Consider the following 19,738-nt stretch of genomic DNA (forward strand, 5'->3'; position numbering starts at 1 on the left):
TCAAACGAGAAGAAGAAGGAGAAAAATTCAGGGTGGATTCTACCATGGGATGTGGGAAGGGAAAGGGAGGGAGGAAATTTTTTTCTGCTTGTGAGATGTTACAAAGTAATGAATAAAAAAAAAATTAGATAAAGGATATATATATAGGAGAAATAGAAAGGGTCAGAGAGGGTAAATGTATAAAAAAAAAAAAAAAATTTGCAAAAAGAAAATTGAAGGGAGTCAGGAGTCGAGCTTTTTGAAACGTCATTTTTTTTAAAAGATTAGCAGTGGTAGTGGTGGTGGTGAGAAGAGAAAGGAACGAAAGGGAAAGAAAGGTGGGTGGATGGGTGAGTGGGGAGAAGGAACGAAATGGAGGTGAAAATAACGTCGAAAAAAGGCCGCGGGAGGAAAAACGATGGATGAAAAACGAACGGGTTGGGAGGGGGATGAAAGGGGGAAGGAAGAGAAGGAGGAGGAGGAAGAATAAGGTTCAAAAGGGTTTTTTTTTTTTTGCGAAAATACAGAGTAGGAAGGACGTGACGTGGGAGGAGAAAAAATAAAACATGTCGCTTTCGGAAATTGAAGAAGCAGCACTGCCTGAATGCTTCATGTTGAGGTTCAATCTTTTCTTTTTTTTATTATGAATTTTTTTTTTGTTTTTTCGAGGAGGCTCTTAGGAGAAGGGGAGAAAAAGAGGGAGAAAAACGAGAAAAAAAAGGGAAAAAAAGGGAAAAATGAAAAATTAAAAAAAAAAGAAGAATGAGTTTTTTTTGTTTAAAAAATAAAAAATAAAAAATGAAATTTTTTTTTTTTATGTACATATTTTCATTACGTCTTTTTTTTTATATATATAAAAAATAATAATAATAATAAATTAAATTTATTATGTTATGAGTTTTTTTTTAACTTTTTATTTTCCCTTTTCTCTCTCTCTCTCTCTCTCTCTCCATCTCTTTCTCTTATTATTATTATTGAGAGGTTAATTATCAAGTACATTGAAATTGTGAATAATGTATTTAAACATAAAAAAAAGGCCGAAAGGGAAAAGAAAAAAAAAAGAAGAAGATTATTAACATCATCATTATCATCATCATCATCATCACTATTATTATCATCATCAACATCGTGTGAAAGGTCAAACGTTATTTAATTTTTATATTAAAAAAAATTTTTTTTTAAAGTTTTAAAAAAAAAATAAAAAAAATTTTTTAACGTACCTACGATTATTATTATTATTATTATTATTATTATTACGAACGATTTTTAAGAATTCGCGCTTTGATTATTAATAATAATGATAATATTTTTTATTTAAAAAATTTTCCATCGCGAATTTATTTAAATTTAAATTGTTTAAACAAAAAAAATATAAAAAAAGAGAAAAATTAATTAATAAACTGAGACGACGACGTCGACAACGACAACGACGAGGTTGTTGTTTGTTTTCAAAAAAAAAAAATCATTTCGACGTAGAATTTAATTAATTTATAATAATAATAATAATAATGATGATAATGATAATAAATTTTTGTCAAAAAATATTCGAAAAAACATCGTCTGCTGATTTTTTTTTTTATCCGACATCACGAAACGGGCAACTCTTTTTTTTTTTTTTGAAGGAAATATTATTAAAATTAAATTTTTTTTTTTTAAAAATGACGAATTTTAGAAAAAATTTCTCGTTTATTATTATTATCATTATTATTATTATTATTATTATTATTATTATTATTAATTTCAATTTTTTTGTTTTAAAAACGATGACGTCGGTACGATTTCATTTCCGTTTCCGTTTAAAAAAAAAAAAAAAATTTTCAAAGCTTTTAACTAAAAAAAAAAAAAAATAAATAAATTTTAATATTGTCAGTTATAAAAAGCAGAAGATAATAAGAATGAATGAAGGTAAGTTTCGAACGCGTTTAACGAACACACACGCACGCACACACTCACACATATTTACCATATCTCTCTCTCTCTCTTTTCCATTCGTTGCATGCATTTTATTCACTTCGCTTTTTAAATTAGGAAAAAAAAAAAAAAAACCTTTTCCGATAAATTTTTTTTTTTCGATTTATAAAAAAAAAAAAAGGTTTCCAGGAAAAGGCCGGTTTGGAGAAAAAAAAAAAGTTCCAGAGGGCAAAAGGGTAAAAAAATCATTAATAACGGATTTTTTGTCGCCATATAACGTAAATAGGATATATTTTGTTGTACGTGTCGGTTTTTCTTTTTATAATGCGGGCGAATGGTGTCCTCCCTATTATAAGATTCTGGAGAAAAAAAAAAAAACTCACTGGAAAATAATAATACACGTAACCCCCGAGACATCATTCGTTAAAAAAAAAAAAAATTATTTTATAATATTATATTCCGTGTGTAAGAGAGAGAGAGAGATTTTTTATTGCGTAATAATAATGATAATGTATTCTGATAATATAACCATATATATTTTAATTTATCTTTATTAACGTTTTAATACATATATTTATTTATTTTTTTTAATCTCTCAACTATTTAAATAATTTATTATTAATAATAATTCATTTTTATTTTTTAAAAAAACCGATAAAAATAAATAATAATAATAATTTATTTACCTTTTGTTTTGTACTACGTTATAGTCTTATGTCCAGCTTAAAACTGAACGAATGTGAAACAAAACTTGTGACGTATTATACCTGTCACGTGGGTAACTACGTCACAACACGTCACCGGATATGATTTCGAATAAGATAAACATTGCGTTCATTCATTACTACAATTCTTTCCGCATAATTTCACATTAAATATTTTTTTTTCTAAACCGGAAGTTGATGAAAAAAAGCGCGGGAAAAAAAATTGTTTCCTTTTAGAATTTATTTTTTTAAACAAGGATTAAATTTTAATAAACGGAAAATATGACATAATAATAATGACAATAATCGTCAAAAACGGAGCTTGTGTGTGTGTTTGTCAGTTAGGGCAACAGCAAAATTCCAGAATTTGATTGTGTCGTAATAATAATAATAATAATAATAATAACAATTAAAGTTTACAACCGTTATCATTATTATTATTATTATTTTTATATTAAAATTACAAAAAAGAAAAAAAAAGAAAATTTTTAACGCAAAACGAATTTTAATTAAAATTTTTGCACATTTCATAGCCGGATGAAATTTTGTTGGTTATAAATTTTCTAGAAGTTTTTAATCAAATTTAATATTTCATTTTGGGGGGGCAGTTGAAAAATTAATTTGTTATTCACAATAGAAAACAGTATATAATAAAAATTTAAAAAAAAAAAAAAAAAAACAATAGTCAAACTCTTAAAAAAAAGCAAAAAAAAACTTTTTCTTCGATCGTCTTAATTAATTTTTTTTTTTTTCGAAAAGAAAAGTGGTTGAAGAAAAGGAATGAAAAAAAAGGAAAAAAGGAAAAGAAATTTTTTTTTTTTTTTATACACATGAGCAGTTGTTAGTTACAGTATTTTTTTTTTTTGTCAAAGCGAGAGTTTTCTTCAGGGTGATGTTGTTTAAGTTGTTTAACCTGATCTTTACTGTCAAAATTTGTCCTTTGCCCTTTTTCCTGTCTCTCTCTCTCTCTCTCTCTCTCTCTCCTTTTTTCCTTTTTCAAACTGAATTATTATTATTATGATTATCGTTCTCGTCGTTCGTTTTTTTTTTTTTTTTGTATGCTCAACGTATAAATTACAACATTAATAAAAAAAAAAAATTTTTTTTTCTTTTTTTTTTAACCTTTTGCGCAGAAAAAAATGAAAAAAAAAAAATAATGATAATAAAAAGAAAAATAAAATTCATTCATTTAAACGACGTTTACGTATTTTTTATTTTTTTATTCGATTTCAAAAAACAAGATCTTGTTTTTTTTTTTTTTTTTTGTTTTTTAAATTATTATTAAATTTACGTTTTTTTTCTCTCTCTCCCTCTTCCCCCCCACCTCCCCTCCCTATTTCCCTCCTCTTCTATTTCCTTTTAATCACGTGATTTTCGGATTTGAAAAAAAAAATTGGTTGTCGACAAAACGGTTGTAAAAAAAAAAAATTGGTGGTCGCGTATTATAAAATGTCGAGGGGTTATTTTTTTTAAAACGATTAAAAAAATAGGAAGTAATTTTGATAAAAGGAAATTGATCGTGCCCAAAGGAAAGCGTTCAAAGGTATTTGATAATAAAAAAAAAATGGACTTTTACCTTCTAGCTAAATTTTTTTTTTTTTTTCGGTTGAAAAATGTTAGAGATATAATTAATAACAATAATTATTTTCCACAAAAAATTTGTATTATTTATTCATTTATTTAGGGGGACCGGAAATGGGGAAAAGGAGGACGGGAAGGGGTGGGGGCGTACAAAGTGTCGTAAACCCTTTTACAAAAAGACCCTTTTTTTAAATTGAAAAATTGTCCGCCTTTTTGTTACGAAACAAAAAAAAAATTTTCTTTAAGTTAAATTATTTGGTAATTTCCCGTTTGTTACATAAAAGGTTTTTTTTTTTTTTTTTAAATTTTCCCTCTTTTGTACGTCCATCCTTTGACTTATTTCCTTTGACTTTCCTTTTTTGACTTTTTTAACTTCTCACACCCGGTTTCTTTTTTACCCAACCGACAACCATCAATAAACAAAAATTTTTCTCACAGCTTTTTTTTTTTTTTTTTTTTTACTTTCGACAACGAAAATTATTCGTCTTAATAAATTACATGTTTAACTTATGACAATTATAATATAAGCGCCATTTTATAAAATTTTATATAAAAATTTCGAAATTTTTTAAATAAATAAAAATCGAATTTATATATATCGTTAATTTTTAATTATTTATCGATAAACGATATATCGAAAACGAAATCGTAAATAATGATAATAATAATAATAATAATAATAATAATAATAATAATAATAATAATAATAATAATAATAATAATAAACGTGAGTCAAATTTTTAAGAAAATTTTCATCGAAGTAAAAAGAAAGAAAAAAAAGTACATTAAAGGTAGTAATAATAATGATTTGTTTATTCGATATTTGGGGGGGGAGGGAGGGCGGGTTTTTAGGTACGGTAACGATACGATACGATGTCGTGAAGCGGCAGCGGTGTTGCCACTTTTCTAAAAAAATGATTTAGTAAAGCAATCGGCTTAAAAGCACCAATATTCATAAATTCAAATATATATAAATTTTTTTTTTTTTATTATTTTGAGTGACAAAATTTTTAAACCTTTTTATTTTTATAACGAAAAAATTTATTAATAATAATAATAATAATAATAATAATATTTTTATGATTGACGCGTGTTTTATTTATCGATGGTTTTATTTTTAAATTTATTTAATTTAAAATTGAAATGACGTAAATAAATAAATTTATTTATTTTCAGGTGCACAGAGATCATTTGTGGGTGACAACGACAACAATTAAAGATAGCAGACAGCTTTTGGTATCAAAATCAAGATTAAAATTTATCGTTAAAACTCATTCGTTTAAAAGTGGAAAACTCAAAGTGAGGTTTGTAACAAAAAAAAATGAAAATAAAAAGTAACAAAACTCTATAAATAATTTGAAAATTTTAACAAACCGGGGGGAGAAATCCGGGGGGAAAGGCATGAAGGGAGGGGGTGATAAATGAATTTTCGGGCCTTGTTTTACGAATAGAAAAAGGGCCCGAAAAAGAAAGGGAAATTAATTCTGACGGAAATTAAGTTTTCCCTACTACTGTCACCCATCTTTCTTTCTTCTTACTCATTCCGCTTTTCTTTTTTTTGGTAAAGTCTCTAAAAAGTCCAGGAAAGGGAAAGCATTGTTTCTAAAATTTCGGATGAAAATAATTTTGGTGGCAAAATAAAAAGATGGAAAAGAAAAAGAAGAAGGAGAAGGAAAAGATTGTTTAAAATTTTAATTTTCATTCAATGAAGAAAATCAAAACGAGAGGGAAGGGGGGGGGGAGACAGGAGGGAAAAAGACCCCCCGAAAAAACTTTTATTTTTTTGAAACCATTTTCCGTTATTTTAGATGTTCAGCAAACATTCACAACGTTTATAATCAAGCCATTGAATTAACCATTGAAGAAGAAAAACCGAGAATAGGTTCGGATGCTACACAAGTTGTTATACTTCCGAGTAATTTTTTAGAAAAAAAAACGGATACGGAAATGAAAAACCGCGACAGCGAAGGTAAAAAAAAAAAAATAATAATAATCGATAGTTGTTATCTTCTGCTTTGTTTATTTATTTGTTTGTTTTTTTTTTTTTTTTTTTTATTTTCCAACTCGAAAAATAGAATCAATAAAATAAATTTTTTTTTTTTGTTACTGGAAAGAGTAAAAAGAATAAAAGATAAAATGTTTTTCCAAAGAAAAAAAAAAACTTTTCCAGGCCTTGTTTTTCCAGTTTTTTTTTTTCTTTTTTATTTTCCCATCGAAAGCATAAAATTTTAGATATATGTAAATATTAAAACTCAAATAATTCAAAAATGTTAAAAAAAAAAAAAAAATTTTCTTTTCTTATTGTTGTCTTTCCTTATACCGCACATCCTCCACCCACCCACGCACTCACCCACTCACGCAATCTCTTCGTTTTCGAATTCGTTCTTTAAAAAAATAAATAATAATAATAATAAAATTTATTTCGAATGAAAAAAAAAAAACTTTTTTTTTCTCTCGTTGTTATTGTTAACAACAAGAAAAATCGCACAAATTTAAATTAACGAAAATTTATTATTATTATTATTATTATTATTATTTGCGCGCGCGCGGGCGGATTTTTGATGATTTTTGAAATTCAAGCTTTTTTTTACTTTTTTTCTTCTTTTCTTTTTTCAAGAGCAATTAATTTACTTTTTTTTAAATTTTTTTTTATTTCTTTATATATATATATATATATTTGAAATTATTATTATTTTATTTTCAGTTGTTGTCAGCCCTGTCTCGTTTAAAAAAATAAAAATAAAAAAAAAACTTTTTAAAATAATTTTTTTTTTTTTTTTTGTTTAATTCGAGCAATTACTTTCACACTTTTTTTTTCCTGTTGTCGGCATATATACGACGAGGGATGCCAACGTAATAAAAAAAAAATTAAATTAAAAATGATGTTTTATTATTATTATTATATATAGTGTTCCCCGTGATTTTGATAATTAATTTACATTCAAACTCGGAAAAGTTTTTACATCACTTAAATATTATTATCATCGTTACTTTTTTTTTTTTTATTATTTTCTCGCCCCCACCATATTAATGACGTTCACATTAACGTTTTGGGTGTAACACCTGGGATTCGACAAAGTTGTCGACGTCGTCGACGACGACGACGACGACGTTGTCGAAAGTAACAACATAGTTTTTAAAAAACTTTTTTTTTTTTTTTTTTTTTTTTTAATAATCGACTTTTTAAGTGATTTATTAAACTTTTGGGCTCATAAATCCTTCCTTCCTAAAAAAAATTTACTTTCTTTCCTTTTTTTTTTTTTTTAATATTTGCAACATACTGCACACCGCCGCCACGTAAAGTGAAAACAAAAATTGATATTTTATGCTTGAAAAAATTTTTTTAGAAAAAAAAATACCGGAAGTTAAAAATTAATTATGATATTTTCTTCTTTCTTTTTCTTTTTTAGAATTTCATTACTCGAGGAGTTATCGTAACGAATTTGAAAAAATATTATTATTTATAAATATTTTAACGAGCTTCGTATTATTTTTTAGATGAATCCGTTATTATTATTATTAATATGCTGTTATTAAATATTTTAAATTATACATAAATAAATAAATAAATAATTTTTTACGGCTTTTAAAAAAATAAAAGGAAACGACTAGAAGAAGAAGATGGATGAAGGAGGAAAAGGAAAAAAAAAGCGAAGAAGTGAATGTCTTCCTACGGCGAAATAAATAAATAAATAAATAATAATAATAATAACACATTAATAAATTATATATATAAATAAATAATTGTTTAATAAATAAATTGTAAATTAATATAATAAATAAATAAATAAAATTATTAAAAAATTTATTTTTTTTTAAATATAAAAAAAAAATTCCATTTTTTAATCATATCCGCTTTTCTTTCTCTAATTATTTTATTATTACCAACATCGAAAAAAAAAGGAAAATTATTTTTTTAACGCCTCAAAAATTATTATTATTATTATTATTACGACTAAACTTAATAAAAATGTTTCGAGTGGGGGGAAAGGGAAAGGGGGGAGAATGTAAAATTTATTTATTTATTTGGTTTTATTAAAAATTTAAATTTTTTTTTAAAAAAAAGTTTTTTTTTTGTTTTTAAAAATTTTTAAGTTGGCAACAAGATTTAAAAAAAAAAAAAAAAAGTTTTAAACAACTTTAAAACTTTTTCCCACCCTTCCCCCTTCCTCTTTTTTATTAATAATTTGCAAAAAAAAAAAAAAAGAAAAAACTTTTTTGATGGTCTTTAAATTTTTCATGGGCATAAATATTAAAAAAAAAAATTTTATTTCACATTCGTAAACCAAAAATTTTTTTTTTTTACGAAAGTACGATATAAAAATATTATTATTATTAGTATTATTATTATTATTATTATTATTATTATTATTAAAAAAAGTTTTTTTTTTTTTATTCACACTCGAATGATTTTTTTTTTTAGAAAATAAACTTGAAATCGTATCGTATATTTTTTTATTTTGTTTTATTTAATAAAAATTTATCGATATTCAATATTTATTAAATTAAATTAAATTTCTCGTTGAATTTATTTATTAATTAATATTTAAAATCGAATCGAATCGATAAAATGGCGGATTGGGGGGAGGGGAAAATCGAAACAATAATAATGCCGAAATAATTCGTCGGAGAAAAAATTTAAAAAAATTATTGTTTACCTTGTACGATGACGTCATTAAGGAAAAGTTGATGGATAAACGATGGTGACAGACACACGACGGCACGAACGATAGTGTTGCCAACCTTCGCAGGTTAACAGTTCCCATGGAGATGTTTTTCCTAGTGATTGAAAATATTTATTAATTTTTTTTTTTAATGATTAACAAGTCAAAAAAAAATAATAATTAATATGTCGGTAGATAAAAGTGCGTCGTCGTCTTTGCCTTCACCATCGACGACGAAAAGAAGTGAATCGGAAAATGATCAAGAAGAATTTTTTTACGGTGAAGAAGGTGAAGAAGGTGAAGAAGGTGAAGAATACGCTTACGAAAATGAAGAATTATCATTAGTAGAAGAAGAACACGAAGAAATCGAAGAAATTGTTTACAACGCCGATGAATACATATCGAAACCTTATCTATCACCACGTTGTACAATACCGGAAGGGATTTTAAAATTCAATTATTCTTACGGTTACGATTGTCATAAATTATTTAATATTTGCGTACCGCAAAATGATTTGATTATATATTCATCTGGAAGTTTAATACATTTTTATAACGTTTTAACTGGAGAAAAAACATTTAGAAGGTGTTATACCGGAGGTGGAGTCGGTCATATAGCGGTAAGCCCGGTGACTTCTTTTTTCTGCTTTCCTATTTTCCGGTTAATTTGCATTTTTTTTTTGTTGTATTGTTTATATTCCAGAAAAATCCTGTGTATCCTCACTTAGCGGTCGGGGAAAAGGGTGTAAATCCTTATATAATAATTTACGAATGGCCATCTTTAGAAATAGTGACCGTACTTTCCGGTGGTACTAAAATAGCATTTACGTATCTGAATTTCAGTCCAGATGGAGAACTTTTATTATCTCAGGGTCATTATCCGGATTACACTTTGACCATTTGGAACTGGAAAAAAAGAAAAATAATGTTGCGTTCTAAAGCCTACAATCACACAGTTTTTAACACTCGGTTTTCTTTGTACGTTCCTGGTCATTTAACATCGAGCGGTCAGCAGATAAAAAATAAAAATAATAATAATAATAATTTTTTTTTTTTTTGCCTTTTCATTTTCATAAACGTTCGCCTTAGTTTAATAATACTAATAATAATAATAATAATAATTTTTTTTTCTTTTGTATTTAAAAAAAAAATAAACAGGCGTGAGTCACATAAAATTTTGGAAAATGAATCAAACTTTTACCGGTTTGAAACTTCTCGGGGAACTTGGAAGATTTGGTAAAACGGAAATATGCAATGTAATTGGATTTTTGGCACTCCCCGATGAGAAAGTCTTGTCTGGTTCCGATTGGGGTAATATTTTAGTTTGGGATGGAGGCCTTATAAGAGTCGAAGTCTTCAGAAGAGGAAAAAATTTCTGTCACGAAGCTCCGATCACGCAAATCATATATAACAATGGAGATTTGACGACAATCGGTGAGTCATCAGCAAAAATATTTTTAAAAAAAAATATATCGATTGAATATTTATCAGGTATTTGGATTTTTTAATTTAATTTTAATGAAATTTTGGCAGCCATGGATGGAACGATAAAATTTTGGTATTATGAAACCATTGAATTAGCAGATCCGACGGAAGAAGAAAAATTTATCGAAGTAGATCCGATATTCGAACTCCAAGTTGGTGATTATTATCACAAAGCAAAACTTTTGGTCATCGAACAAGCCACTAATAAAAGTCCAAACAATTTATGGTACGGTCAGGTACGTTGATATTTAAATTCCTGCGTGTCCGGATTCTATGAATTATAAAATCTAATTTTCTTTCTTTTTTTTTAAATTTTCAAGGATGGAAATGGCGGTATATGGGAATTAGATCTTTCCAAAAGCACTTCGGCAAAACCGCCGTCAATGATTTTGCAATCTCATTCAGGAACGGTTGCAGCCATTCAAGCCAGTCCTTATTCTCCTCATTTGGCATCATTAGGAGAAGATGGAAGATTTTTCATTTATGATTTAAAAAATAAAAATTTAATGTTAAAAAAAGAATTTTTAGCTGGAGGTTATTCTCTCCTTTGGTTACCACTGACGGTAAGCACACATAATTTTTTTTTCCAAACTTCCGTTTTTTATAGTAATTATTTCCTGTGAATTTATTATGTTACTTCAGGTTGAAAATTCGGGTAATGTTCTCATCGGAGGATTTACAGATGGCGTAATTAGAGTTATTTGCGTTTCCATAATGGAATATATAAACAAAGTACCATCGCCAACTGGAGATTACATAAATTTAATACAAGTTTTAAAACCGCACACGAAATGCGTTACCGTTATAACAATGAATCCGAAACAAAATTTAATTGTCACAGGAAGTAACGATTGTACAATTTTTTTGTTTCAAATAATTCAAAAAAAAGAATTTGTAAGATTATTACCCATCGGTTACGTTCCCGTCATGGGAGAAGTAACTCATTGTGCTTGGAAACCTCGAAGAGATGCTACAATTCTGGTATTTAGATTTTGATTCACGCTAAAAATTCCTTATTTATTTTTTTTTTTTAAATGTCTTATTTTTTTCTGTTGTTTTAGATTTCTTGTAAAAATGGTACCTTTATAGAAATCGACCTTCCGCAAGAACCAGATTTTCCCGACCCGACATCTTATTTCCTCGATAATCTTCCTTATCACAAGCGAAGCTTTGTCAGTATTAAAAGCGAAGTGAGAAGAAACATAAGAAGGGATGAAATTTTAGAAGAGAGAAAAAAGGTTTTGGAAGAAAAAAAAAGAGAATTAAAAGAAAAAGCGGAATCTTCCGGAACTCAAGTGGATCAAGCCGTTCTTGGTAAATTTAATATTCACGTGAAAAATTTTTAATTCGAATATATGAATTTTATCATTCGAATTATTTAAAAAATAGTGTTGTATTACGACCTTGAATTTTGCTTTTAGTAAGAATTTTGTTTTAGAGGCTTTAAAGGAAGAGCTTGAATCGGTTGAACCAGACTTACCGGAAATACACATTCCCAAAATTCCGAGTCCGATTTTGTTTGCAACTTATGTCGGAAAATCCATTTGGTTATCGATGGGTGGCTACGATGCGGGATACATGTACGAATATAACTTAAATACTGAAGGACCGACGCATTTTCAAATGATACCAGATGCGGATGATATTGAAATAACTACTTATTATTATTAGTGAGTTAAAATTTTCGTAACGAACATCCAAATCCGCTATTTCTATTTCCGCTTCGAATCATATTATTTTCCTCTTCTTAAAAAAAAAAAATTGATTTTTTTCAGTCATAATAATAAATATCTCATTCTCGGAATGGGTGATGGTAAAATTCGAATTGTTAAAATCGATCAGACGGATTATAGAAATTTAAGAGATTATTGGTCGCTATCAATGCACGACTGCGAATACGGTACGATAAAACAAATATGTTTTAATTACAATGGTTCGATTATGTTTAGTTGCGGCGTAGACGGAAACATATTTTCTTATAATTTTCATCCTGAAAATAACGATTACAAACCGGTTAATTTAGAATATTTGTCCATGAAAGGATTTGTAAGTAAAAAAAAATGATATTTTTTTTTTTTTTTTTTCAATTTCGAAACGACTTAACGAATAATTTTTTTTTTTTTAAATTTTAGCCGAAAGAATTTAGTTCGGATATTGATGATTCCGAAGCTCCAAGTTTAGAACAAGTTAAAAATCAATTGGAAAGCGAAGAAAAATTAAGAGATGCTAACGCTTATAAGAGAGAACTAACGGAAACTCTTAAAGGTTTGGAAAAAAAATTCGAAGGAGTTTTACGTAGAAATTCTAAACTTCCGCCCTCTCAACAACTAACGCCGGCCGAACTTATAATCGACGATAGAATCGAAGAAGATTTGGCAAGTTTTTTAGAAAAAGAAATGGAAAGTGTTAAATTTAAACTCGCTTGGACGGTTGAAAAAAGTCGTCTCCAACATGAAAAATTAAATAATTATTATATAAAATCCATTGATCATCATTTGATAAAAGTTTGCGGAGTAAATAATCAAGACATATACGCGGAAACTTTCAGACTTCAAAATTTGGGCTCGGATTTTGATAATCTTAAAGATTTAGTCTCGCAAAAATTAGAAGAACAAGAAGCTAAAGGCAGGTAAGATTTTATTAATTAAACAAACTGACTCACTTTTTTTTTTTTTTTAATAATAATAAATAAATAATATTTAAATTTCGCCTTTTTTGCCCTCTCAAAAAATTGACTTAAATATTATTAACGTTCAGCCTAATTTATATTTTATTTCATTTTTAATGCTATACACTGTAGAACGATGGGAAAAATCGATGATGATAAAAATTAGGTGGGATAAAAAAATATTTGACATTAACGGCACCGTTTTGAATTGATGTTATTGAAGCACCGCATTGAATACATAGATACATAAATTAATTAATTAAATATTTAAATGATTTTTTTTTACACTTTCACAGAGCACAAGCCAGGATAATATCTGAAGAAGAAATTGTTGAAACTATCATGAGACGTCCAAATCCGGTCGAAGGAATATTAAAACAAATAATGGTCATTTGTGGAGATTACGAAAAAAATATTAAACTTCGAAGACTTCTTAGAAAGTACAAAGAAAGAAAAGACAAATTGGAAAATAGAAGGATTGAATGGTATGAAATGATGAAAAAAAAACCGAATCCGAACAAACCGGATCCGGAAGATGTTGCTTTAATAGAGCTTGCCAAAGAAACAGTCGGAGATTATCAACTTAAAACGTCCAATGGTAAGTCCTTTCTCGATGTTTGATCGATCGGGACGACTTAAAAAAAAAATTTAATGAATTTTATTTTCAGATTATAAAGTAGCTAAGAAAAAAAGAATAACCACCGTTCACGTCTACGGTAAACTATTAGAAACAAAAGAAAAAATATATAAATTAAAAAAAGACTTTAATGAAAAAGTTTTGAATTTGAGAGAAAGAAAGAAAAATATGATCGAGCGTCACGAACAATTACGTGACGTTTTATTAGAAATAGCCAAAGAAATACCCAAAGAGAAAATTCGGTATCCTCCCAAACTCCCGACTTACGACGAAAATTTAGAATATCCCGAAAAAAGATTCGAACACACTCTATCGGGAATAATGGAAGAGCTGCCCAAACGTTACAAGGGAATTTTTAAAAGTGAAATACCGAAAAAAAAAGAAATTAAACTTTTGGATAAAGAATACGAAATGTTGATTTTAGAAAAGAAAAATAATAAATCCGCGGAAACTTTCGAAATGAACGCCATGAAATTTACTGGTATAACTGGATCCAATAACGTACACGAACTTATAGAAGCAAGTAAAGATGATCTTGTAATGACGACATGGGAAAAAGAATGTAAAAAACTAAGGGTTATAAAAAGATTATTTGAACAAGATTCGATTATCGAAGAAATGGATGCCAGCATTCGGGAATTTGACGAAACGATAAATATTTTGAACGAAGAAAGGTATCAAGTCGAAATAGACATCGAGTTTCTTGAATTGTTTGTTTTGACACTTCATCAGGAAGTTCTTATTTTGAAAAAATTTGAAGCAGCCGAAGAGGAAAAAGAAAATAAATTATTTAACAAACTACGCGAAAGACACGAAACGCAAAAAAAATTGAACGAAATTAATAGCAAAGTAGAAGGTAGAAATAGAGAAATTCGAAGGTGCGAAGAAGAAATTAAAAATTTGGAAACCATGTTTCATTCGACAACCGCTGACAATAAATTTTACGACTTTTTAAGAAGGATTTTTAAAAAAAAATATCGGCCACCCAAAGTGAAAACGGAAGATTCAGATTCCGAGTCGGAAACGGAATCTTCATCTTCGTCCGAAGAAGAAGATGCTAAAAGTTTGGACTCAAAAGATCTCGGACCCATTCGTTTAGACGAATCCGTTTGTCCTCCGGGATGCGATCCCAATCTTTACGATTGGACATTCACTCAACGTTCGGCTCGTCACACACTAGAATTAAACATAATGGAAGAAAAAAAACAAATCGAATCTCTTCGAAAAGAAAACGACACTCTTGTTAAAAAAATTAGACGAATCGAAGGAGAATATCAAGTGTGTAAAGACGATTTGGAAGAATACGTGAGAGATAAGCAAAGAAATTTGAACGAAGTAAATACCGTAGTGGTATTAAGGTTAAATCAAATTCAAAATTTCAAAACGGAATATGAAATTGAAAATCTATCAGAATCAGTACTTTTCCCATCTTTAAAACTCACGAGTTTAAATAAAAGAATAGTTGAATTAGACAAAGAAACTCAAATGGAAAAACAAAAACACGAAAAAAATCGTCTCCACTTAACGAGAATAAAAATAGACGTGCAACACATGAAAAAGCAAATTTCAAATTTGACGAAAGAGATCGAAGAGGAAATGATAAGAAAATTTGGAAGCAAGGTTAACATGGACGATATAGAAGAATCGCTTTTAAAAAGGCTCGTCGCCGAAATGCACAGCATTATTTTAGAATTGGATAGAAATTTTGAAAAAAAATTAAAGGAAACCAGAGACAAGTTGATTGAAAAAGAAAACCAATATGTCAGAAAACTACAGGAAAACACGGACAAGAACAATTTGTTAACGGTTCTCCAAGAGCAAAAAACAAAAATCCGTGACGAAATCGAACGACAAAGTAAAATGTTGTGTTACGAAGTTCAAACAGACGAAGAACTCGATGAGGACATTGAAAACCTTAAAAAAATAACCAAATCGCAACAATTGAAAATCGATGAATTAAAAGCGGAAATAGCATTGCTCAGGTTAAAAGTTAAACCTAAACCACCCTTCGTCAAAGAATCGGAATTTCTAATCAATTCCCAAATAAAAAGTTGCGAAGAAAGTTTAGAACAAATAGATGAAAAATATAAAGAAGAATTGAGGAGCATGTTCGAAGAAGCAAAGGAAATATTAAAAGATATAAAATCGGGGAATGTACACGAATTTGATGAAAAAAGAATGAGAAAACTCACCAGTGACATGTTGGAAAAACTTCCGGAGACTTGCAAAGAGAAAGTCGTCAGCGTTTTGGTCAGAAATTCTACTGTTGAAGAACCACTATCGAAGCAATGTGCTCGAGGAATTCTAATTGAAATTATAAGAACTTTAAGCACGGAATCCTTTATAGAAGCAATGACTACAGTTAAAGAAGTAATTGAATCCATATTTGCGCAGTTTGAAATGGCCGCTTTTGAATCCATGGAAGCCCAGTAAATTTTTTTTTTCTTTTTTTTCTTTTCAGTCATTTGTATCGTTTTTCATAAAGTAATAGTAAATGTTTTCAATTGAAATTCTTTTTTTTTTAATTTTAATTAAATGACTATTTAAAAAAGTCATTTTTTCTTCATCTCTCTCTTTCCTATCTTGCAGTTAAACATTTTAAACACTAAAACAAAAAACAAAACAAAAAAAAAAAAAAACAAAATAAAAGTTTAAATTATGATTTATAATTTTTTGATAATATTTTATACTGAAATTAATAAATCATTTAAATTATCTTCATATAAACTTTCATTTATTAAAAAAAATAATGATGATGATGATGATGAGTAATAAATATGTTTAAAAAAAAAATAAAATAAAAACATTATAAAGTTTTTATTGCATTGTGATCACATAAATAAATGTAATCAAGCAATTAGTCTTTAAATAGTTTACAAAAAAAATTGTAAAAAAAAAAAAAAAATGATATAAAACTGTTTTTCTTTTCGGAAAAAAAAAAAAAAAATCTATGTGATCAATGATTGTAAAGACACTTTTTTTTTGTTTCTTTAAGATTAATGTTACTGTTTTTTAAAACTTTTTAATATTGGATAAATATTATCGAATGCTTCATAAATTTCTTGTCTAACTTTGGCTCCTGTTAATACCACTTTACCAGATACAAAAATTAATAAAACAATCCTGGGTTTGACCATTCTGTAAATCAAACCTGGAAATAATTCAGGTTCATAACTGCTAAATTGTCCATGAGTTAAAACTAAACCCTCGAGTCGAATTGGAAATTTCACATCACAACTTCCGACCATGTTTTGAATTTTAAAATCTAAAAATTTAGCTGCAAAACCTAGTTTTTGAATAATTCTCGCATATTTCCTGGCTGCCAACCTGGAATCATCTTCAGATTTTGCACCGGTACAAACCATTTTGCCAGAACTAAATATTAAAGCTGTTGTTCTAGGCTCTCTAATTCTCATAATCACAGCAGCAAAACGTTTTGGATTGTACTCAGCATTTCTAGCATGAATTGCAATTTTTTTGAGATCTAATTTGCAACCTAAATTTACAGTAGAAACAATATTCCTGTAGTTTACGAAAAAAAAAAATTGAAAATTTATTATTATCGATAAACTTCAATGTAGAGCACAAATAAGTTGTAATGAATGATAAACTTACTGTAATTGTGGCACTATCCCTGAATCAACAGAAGCTGGAGTCATGGGGGTCATCGGTTGAGGAGTTGCTGGAGCAACACTTAAAGGAGGATTGTCTCTTATAGAAGCAGAGCCTTGTAATAATTGTACTGCACTTTGCTAATTATATGTAAAATATTATTATTCTAATCTGATTTAACAAATTTTAAAATAAAATATCTGATAAATAAAAACAGGGAATACCACTAACCGGCGTTTGTGGTTGCATCAAACTCTGTGGTGTTGTGAAACCGACCGCTGATGGAGCATAAGTATGTTGTTTATGAGGTAAATTTAAACCCATGGGCTGCAACGGAGAAGCACTAGGCATAACATGTTGAGGTTGCTGTTGCTGTTGTTGCTGCTGAGCATGAAGTAAAATTTGTTGATCTTCTTCAGGTTGATGTAACGGGGTTCCCACACTTGGGATGCTGAACCCCGGACTGGGTAACATGGTATCCATTATTAAATTATTTTATTAAATTACTAGCACTAAATAAAAAAAGAAACTAAATCATTTTCATATATTTTAATTAATAATTAATAGTTTTACTGCGTACTAAAATGTTACATAAACAACAAATCAAATAACAACAATATTATGAATAATTTATTTTGAAATCGGCCATTTTGTTTGAAACAACTCAAACATGATTTTACGAAGGAATCAAAAATTGCCTTTATTGCGCATGCGTCAATCGAATAAAATTTTAAAATTTTTGGTGGTGCTTAACGTATTTTTACAAAAAATTATTATTTTAATTAATTATAATTATGTATAATAAACAGAATCGTTTTACGTAAGTAAAAATAATTTATAAAAGCATTTAATACTATTATACCAAATTATTTTAGCTTTTTCTTCAAATACTTTTGTGTTTTTTATGAAAAAAAAATTTTCAATTTTGCAAGGTCAGTAGCAATGATTTTAACAGTAACGTTTTTTTTCTTGAATGTAATAAACCTCCAAATCCTTTCCAATAACAAAAAGTATCCCTCACCTTGTTAGAAATATTTCAAAATAACTGGTATATGAGATTTAAAATATAATTAATTATAATAAAAACAGTTTAAAAACATTTTGTATATCAATGGTAATTATAAAACCGTTGAAAACTCAACCACAATTAAGACACAAACGGTTAAGCATTTTTCATATTTGAATTTTTTTTTCAATAATTATTGAAATCAATAAACCACATGTTGATAACAAAATTATTATTTATATATAAAAACACAAATAAAATTTTAAACGAAAAACTCAATGCAAATTAATGTAAAACTAAAAAAAAAATTTATCATTATTCAAAATTGCATCTGTTTTTACTACGTTTCAATCCAAAGCTTTTTATTTAGTTCTTAAGTTCTAATATAGATGGTATTAAAATCGCAAAAAAAATTAATTTTAACGGAAAAATCGTAATGAGTACAAAAAAAATTATTATTATTATGATTATTATTATTATTACGATCATTATTATTATTATTATTATTATTATTATGATTATTATTATTATTACGATCATTATTATTATTATTATTATTATTATTATTATTATTATTATTACGATCATTATTATTATTATTATTATTATTATTATTATTATTATTATTATTATTATTATTATTATTGATGAATAAATTCTTTTGCAGATTCCGTGAAACTTCAAAAATTGTGATTATGCCACCAGTTCTCCAGTTCTCATTATGTAAGTACTAACAATTATTATCATTAAATATCTATTCGGTAACAAACATTGTGATTTATCTATAAAATTTCGTATTATTTTTAAATTATAAGAATATTCTCCAGTAAATAATTGTCCAGTGAAAGACATGGATAAAAAAATGGGGCAAAAAATGCCCTCCTCCTGCCATTTTATTACTTTTTTTTTAAAAACCTTCTTGTAAAGAACAAAAAAAAAATTAGAGATCAAAAAGGTTTCAGGATTTTTTTTATTTTTAATTATAATTGGCAGGTCTAACAGTAAAAAAAAAAAAAAAACGTTTTATTTATTATTATTATTATTATTATTATTATCATCATCATTATTAAAATTTAAGTGAGCAATAATTGTTTCACGTCGGCCATGAAATTTAAACTTTCCCGGTAAATAATTAAAATTAAAATTTTTCCTTTTTTTTTTTTTTTTATCCAACAACTAAATAGACGTTCATTAATTTTAATATATATATTTTTAAAAAAATTACTTTTAACGCCCTTTTTAAATATTTATAAATTAAAAAAAAAAAAAAAAACTAATAATGAATATTCGTTAATTACTCTTCACCCCCGTCCCCCTCCCCCCTTCGAAAAAAAAAACTTTAGTTTTTTAACCCCTTTTTTAAATCCTTTTTAAACCTTTTTCTTTTTTCTAAAACAAAATCCTTTTCTTTTTTTTTTTTTTTTAATAAGCAAGTAATGGTTGCAATAGTTTAGAAAATTTTTCTTTTTTTTTTTATTAAAAGATTTATTT

The 19,738-nt window shown here is 27.3% G+C and overlaps 3 protein-coding genes across 3 annotated transcripts in view; 2 read left to right on the plus strand and 1 right to left on the minus strand.

Annotated features, from left to right (window-relative positions):
- Nucleotides 1–6,407, plus strand: part of Phum_PHUM532860 (beat protein, putative) — a gene marked incomplete at both ends in the record, with an annotated part of 20,941 nt that extends 14,534 nt beyond the window's left edge. The window contains 2 exons of the mRNA XM_002431465.1: nucleotides 5,352–5,479; nucleotides 5,984–6,407. Of these exons, the coding sequence (XP_002431510.1) occupies nucleotides 5,352–5,479; nucleotides 5,984–6,407 (552 nt within the window). The remainder of the gene's footprint in view (nucleotides 1–5,351; nucleotides 5,480–5,983) is intronic.
- Nucleotides 6,408–9,024: 2,617 nt separating this feature from the next.
- On the plus strand, nucleotides 9,025–16,062 carry Phum_PHUM533070 (WD-repeat protein, putative; the record flags this gene model as incomplete). Its single annotated transcript, XM_002431466.1, has 12 exons — nucleotides 9,025–9,459; nucleotides 9,543–9,846; nucleotides 9,998–10,273; nucleotides 10,373–10,560; nucleotides 10,645–10,887; nucleotides 10,967–11,305; nucleotides 11,386–11,638; nucleotides 11,763–11,994; nucleotides 12,100–12,370; nucleotides 12,457–12,953; nucleotides 13,289–13,590; nucleotides 13,661–16,062. The coding sequence occupies 12 exons, from the start codon at nucleotides 9,025–9,027 to the stop codon at nucleotides 16,060–16,062; spliced, it is 5,742 nt and encodes a 1,913-aa protein (XP_002431511.1).
- Nucleotides 16,063–16,631: 569 nt separating this feature from the next.
- On the minus strand, nucleotides 16,632–17,715 carry Phum_PHUM533080 (trf2 protein, putative; the record flags this gene model as incomplete). Its single annotated transcript, XM_002431467.1, has 3 exons — nucleotides 16,632–17,151; nucleotides 17,245–17,371; nucleotides 17,466–17,715. The coding sequence occupies 3 exons, from the start codon at nucleotides 17,713–17,715 to the stop codon at nucleotides 16,632–16,634; spliced, it is 897 nt and encodes a 298-aa protein (XP_002431512.1).
- Nucleotides 17,716–19,738: the final 2,023 nt, after the last annotated feature.

The sequence above is a fragment of the Pediculus humanus genome, genomic scaffold (assembly GCF_000006295.1).
Source record: "Pediculus humanus corporis 1103172108288 genomic scaffold, whole genome shotgun sequence".
NCBI classification, from domain to species: Eukaryota; Metazoa; Arthropoda; class Insecta; order Psocodea; family Pediculidae; genus Pediculus; species Pediculus humanus.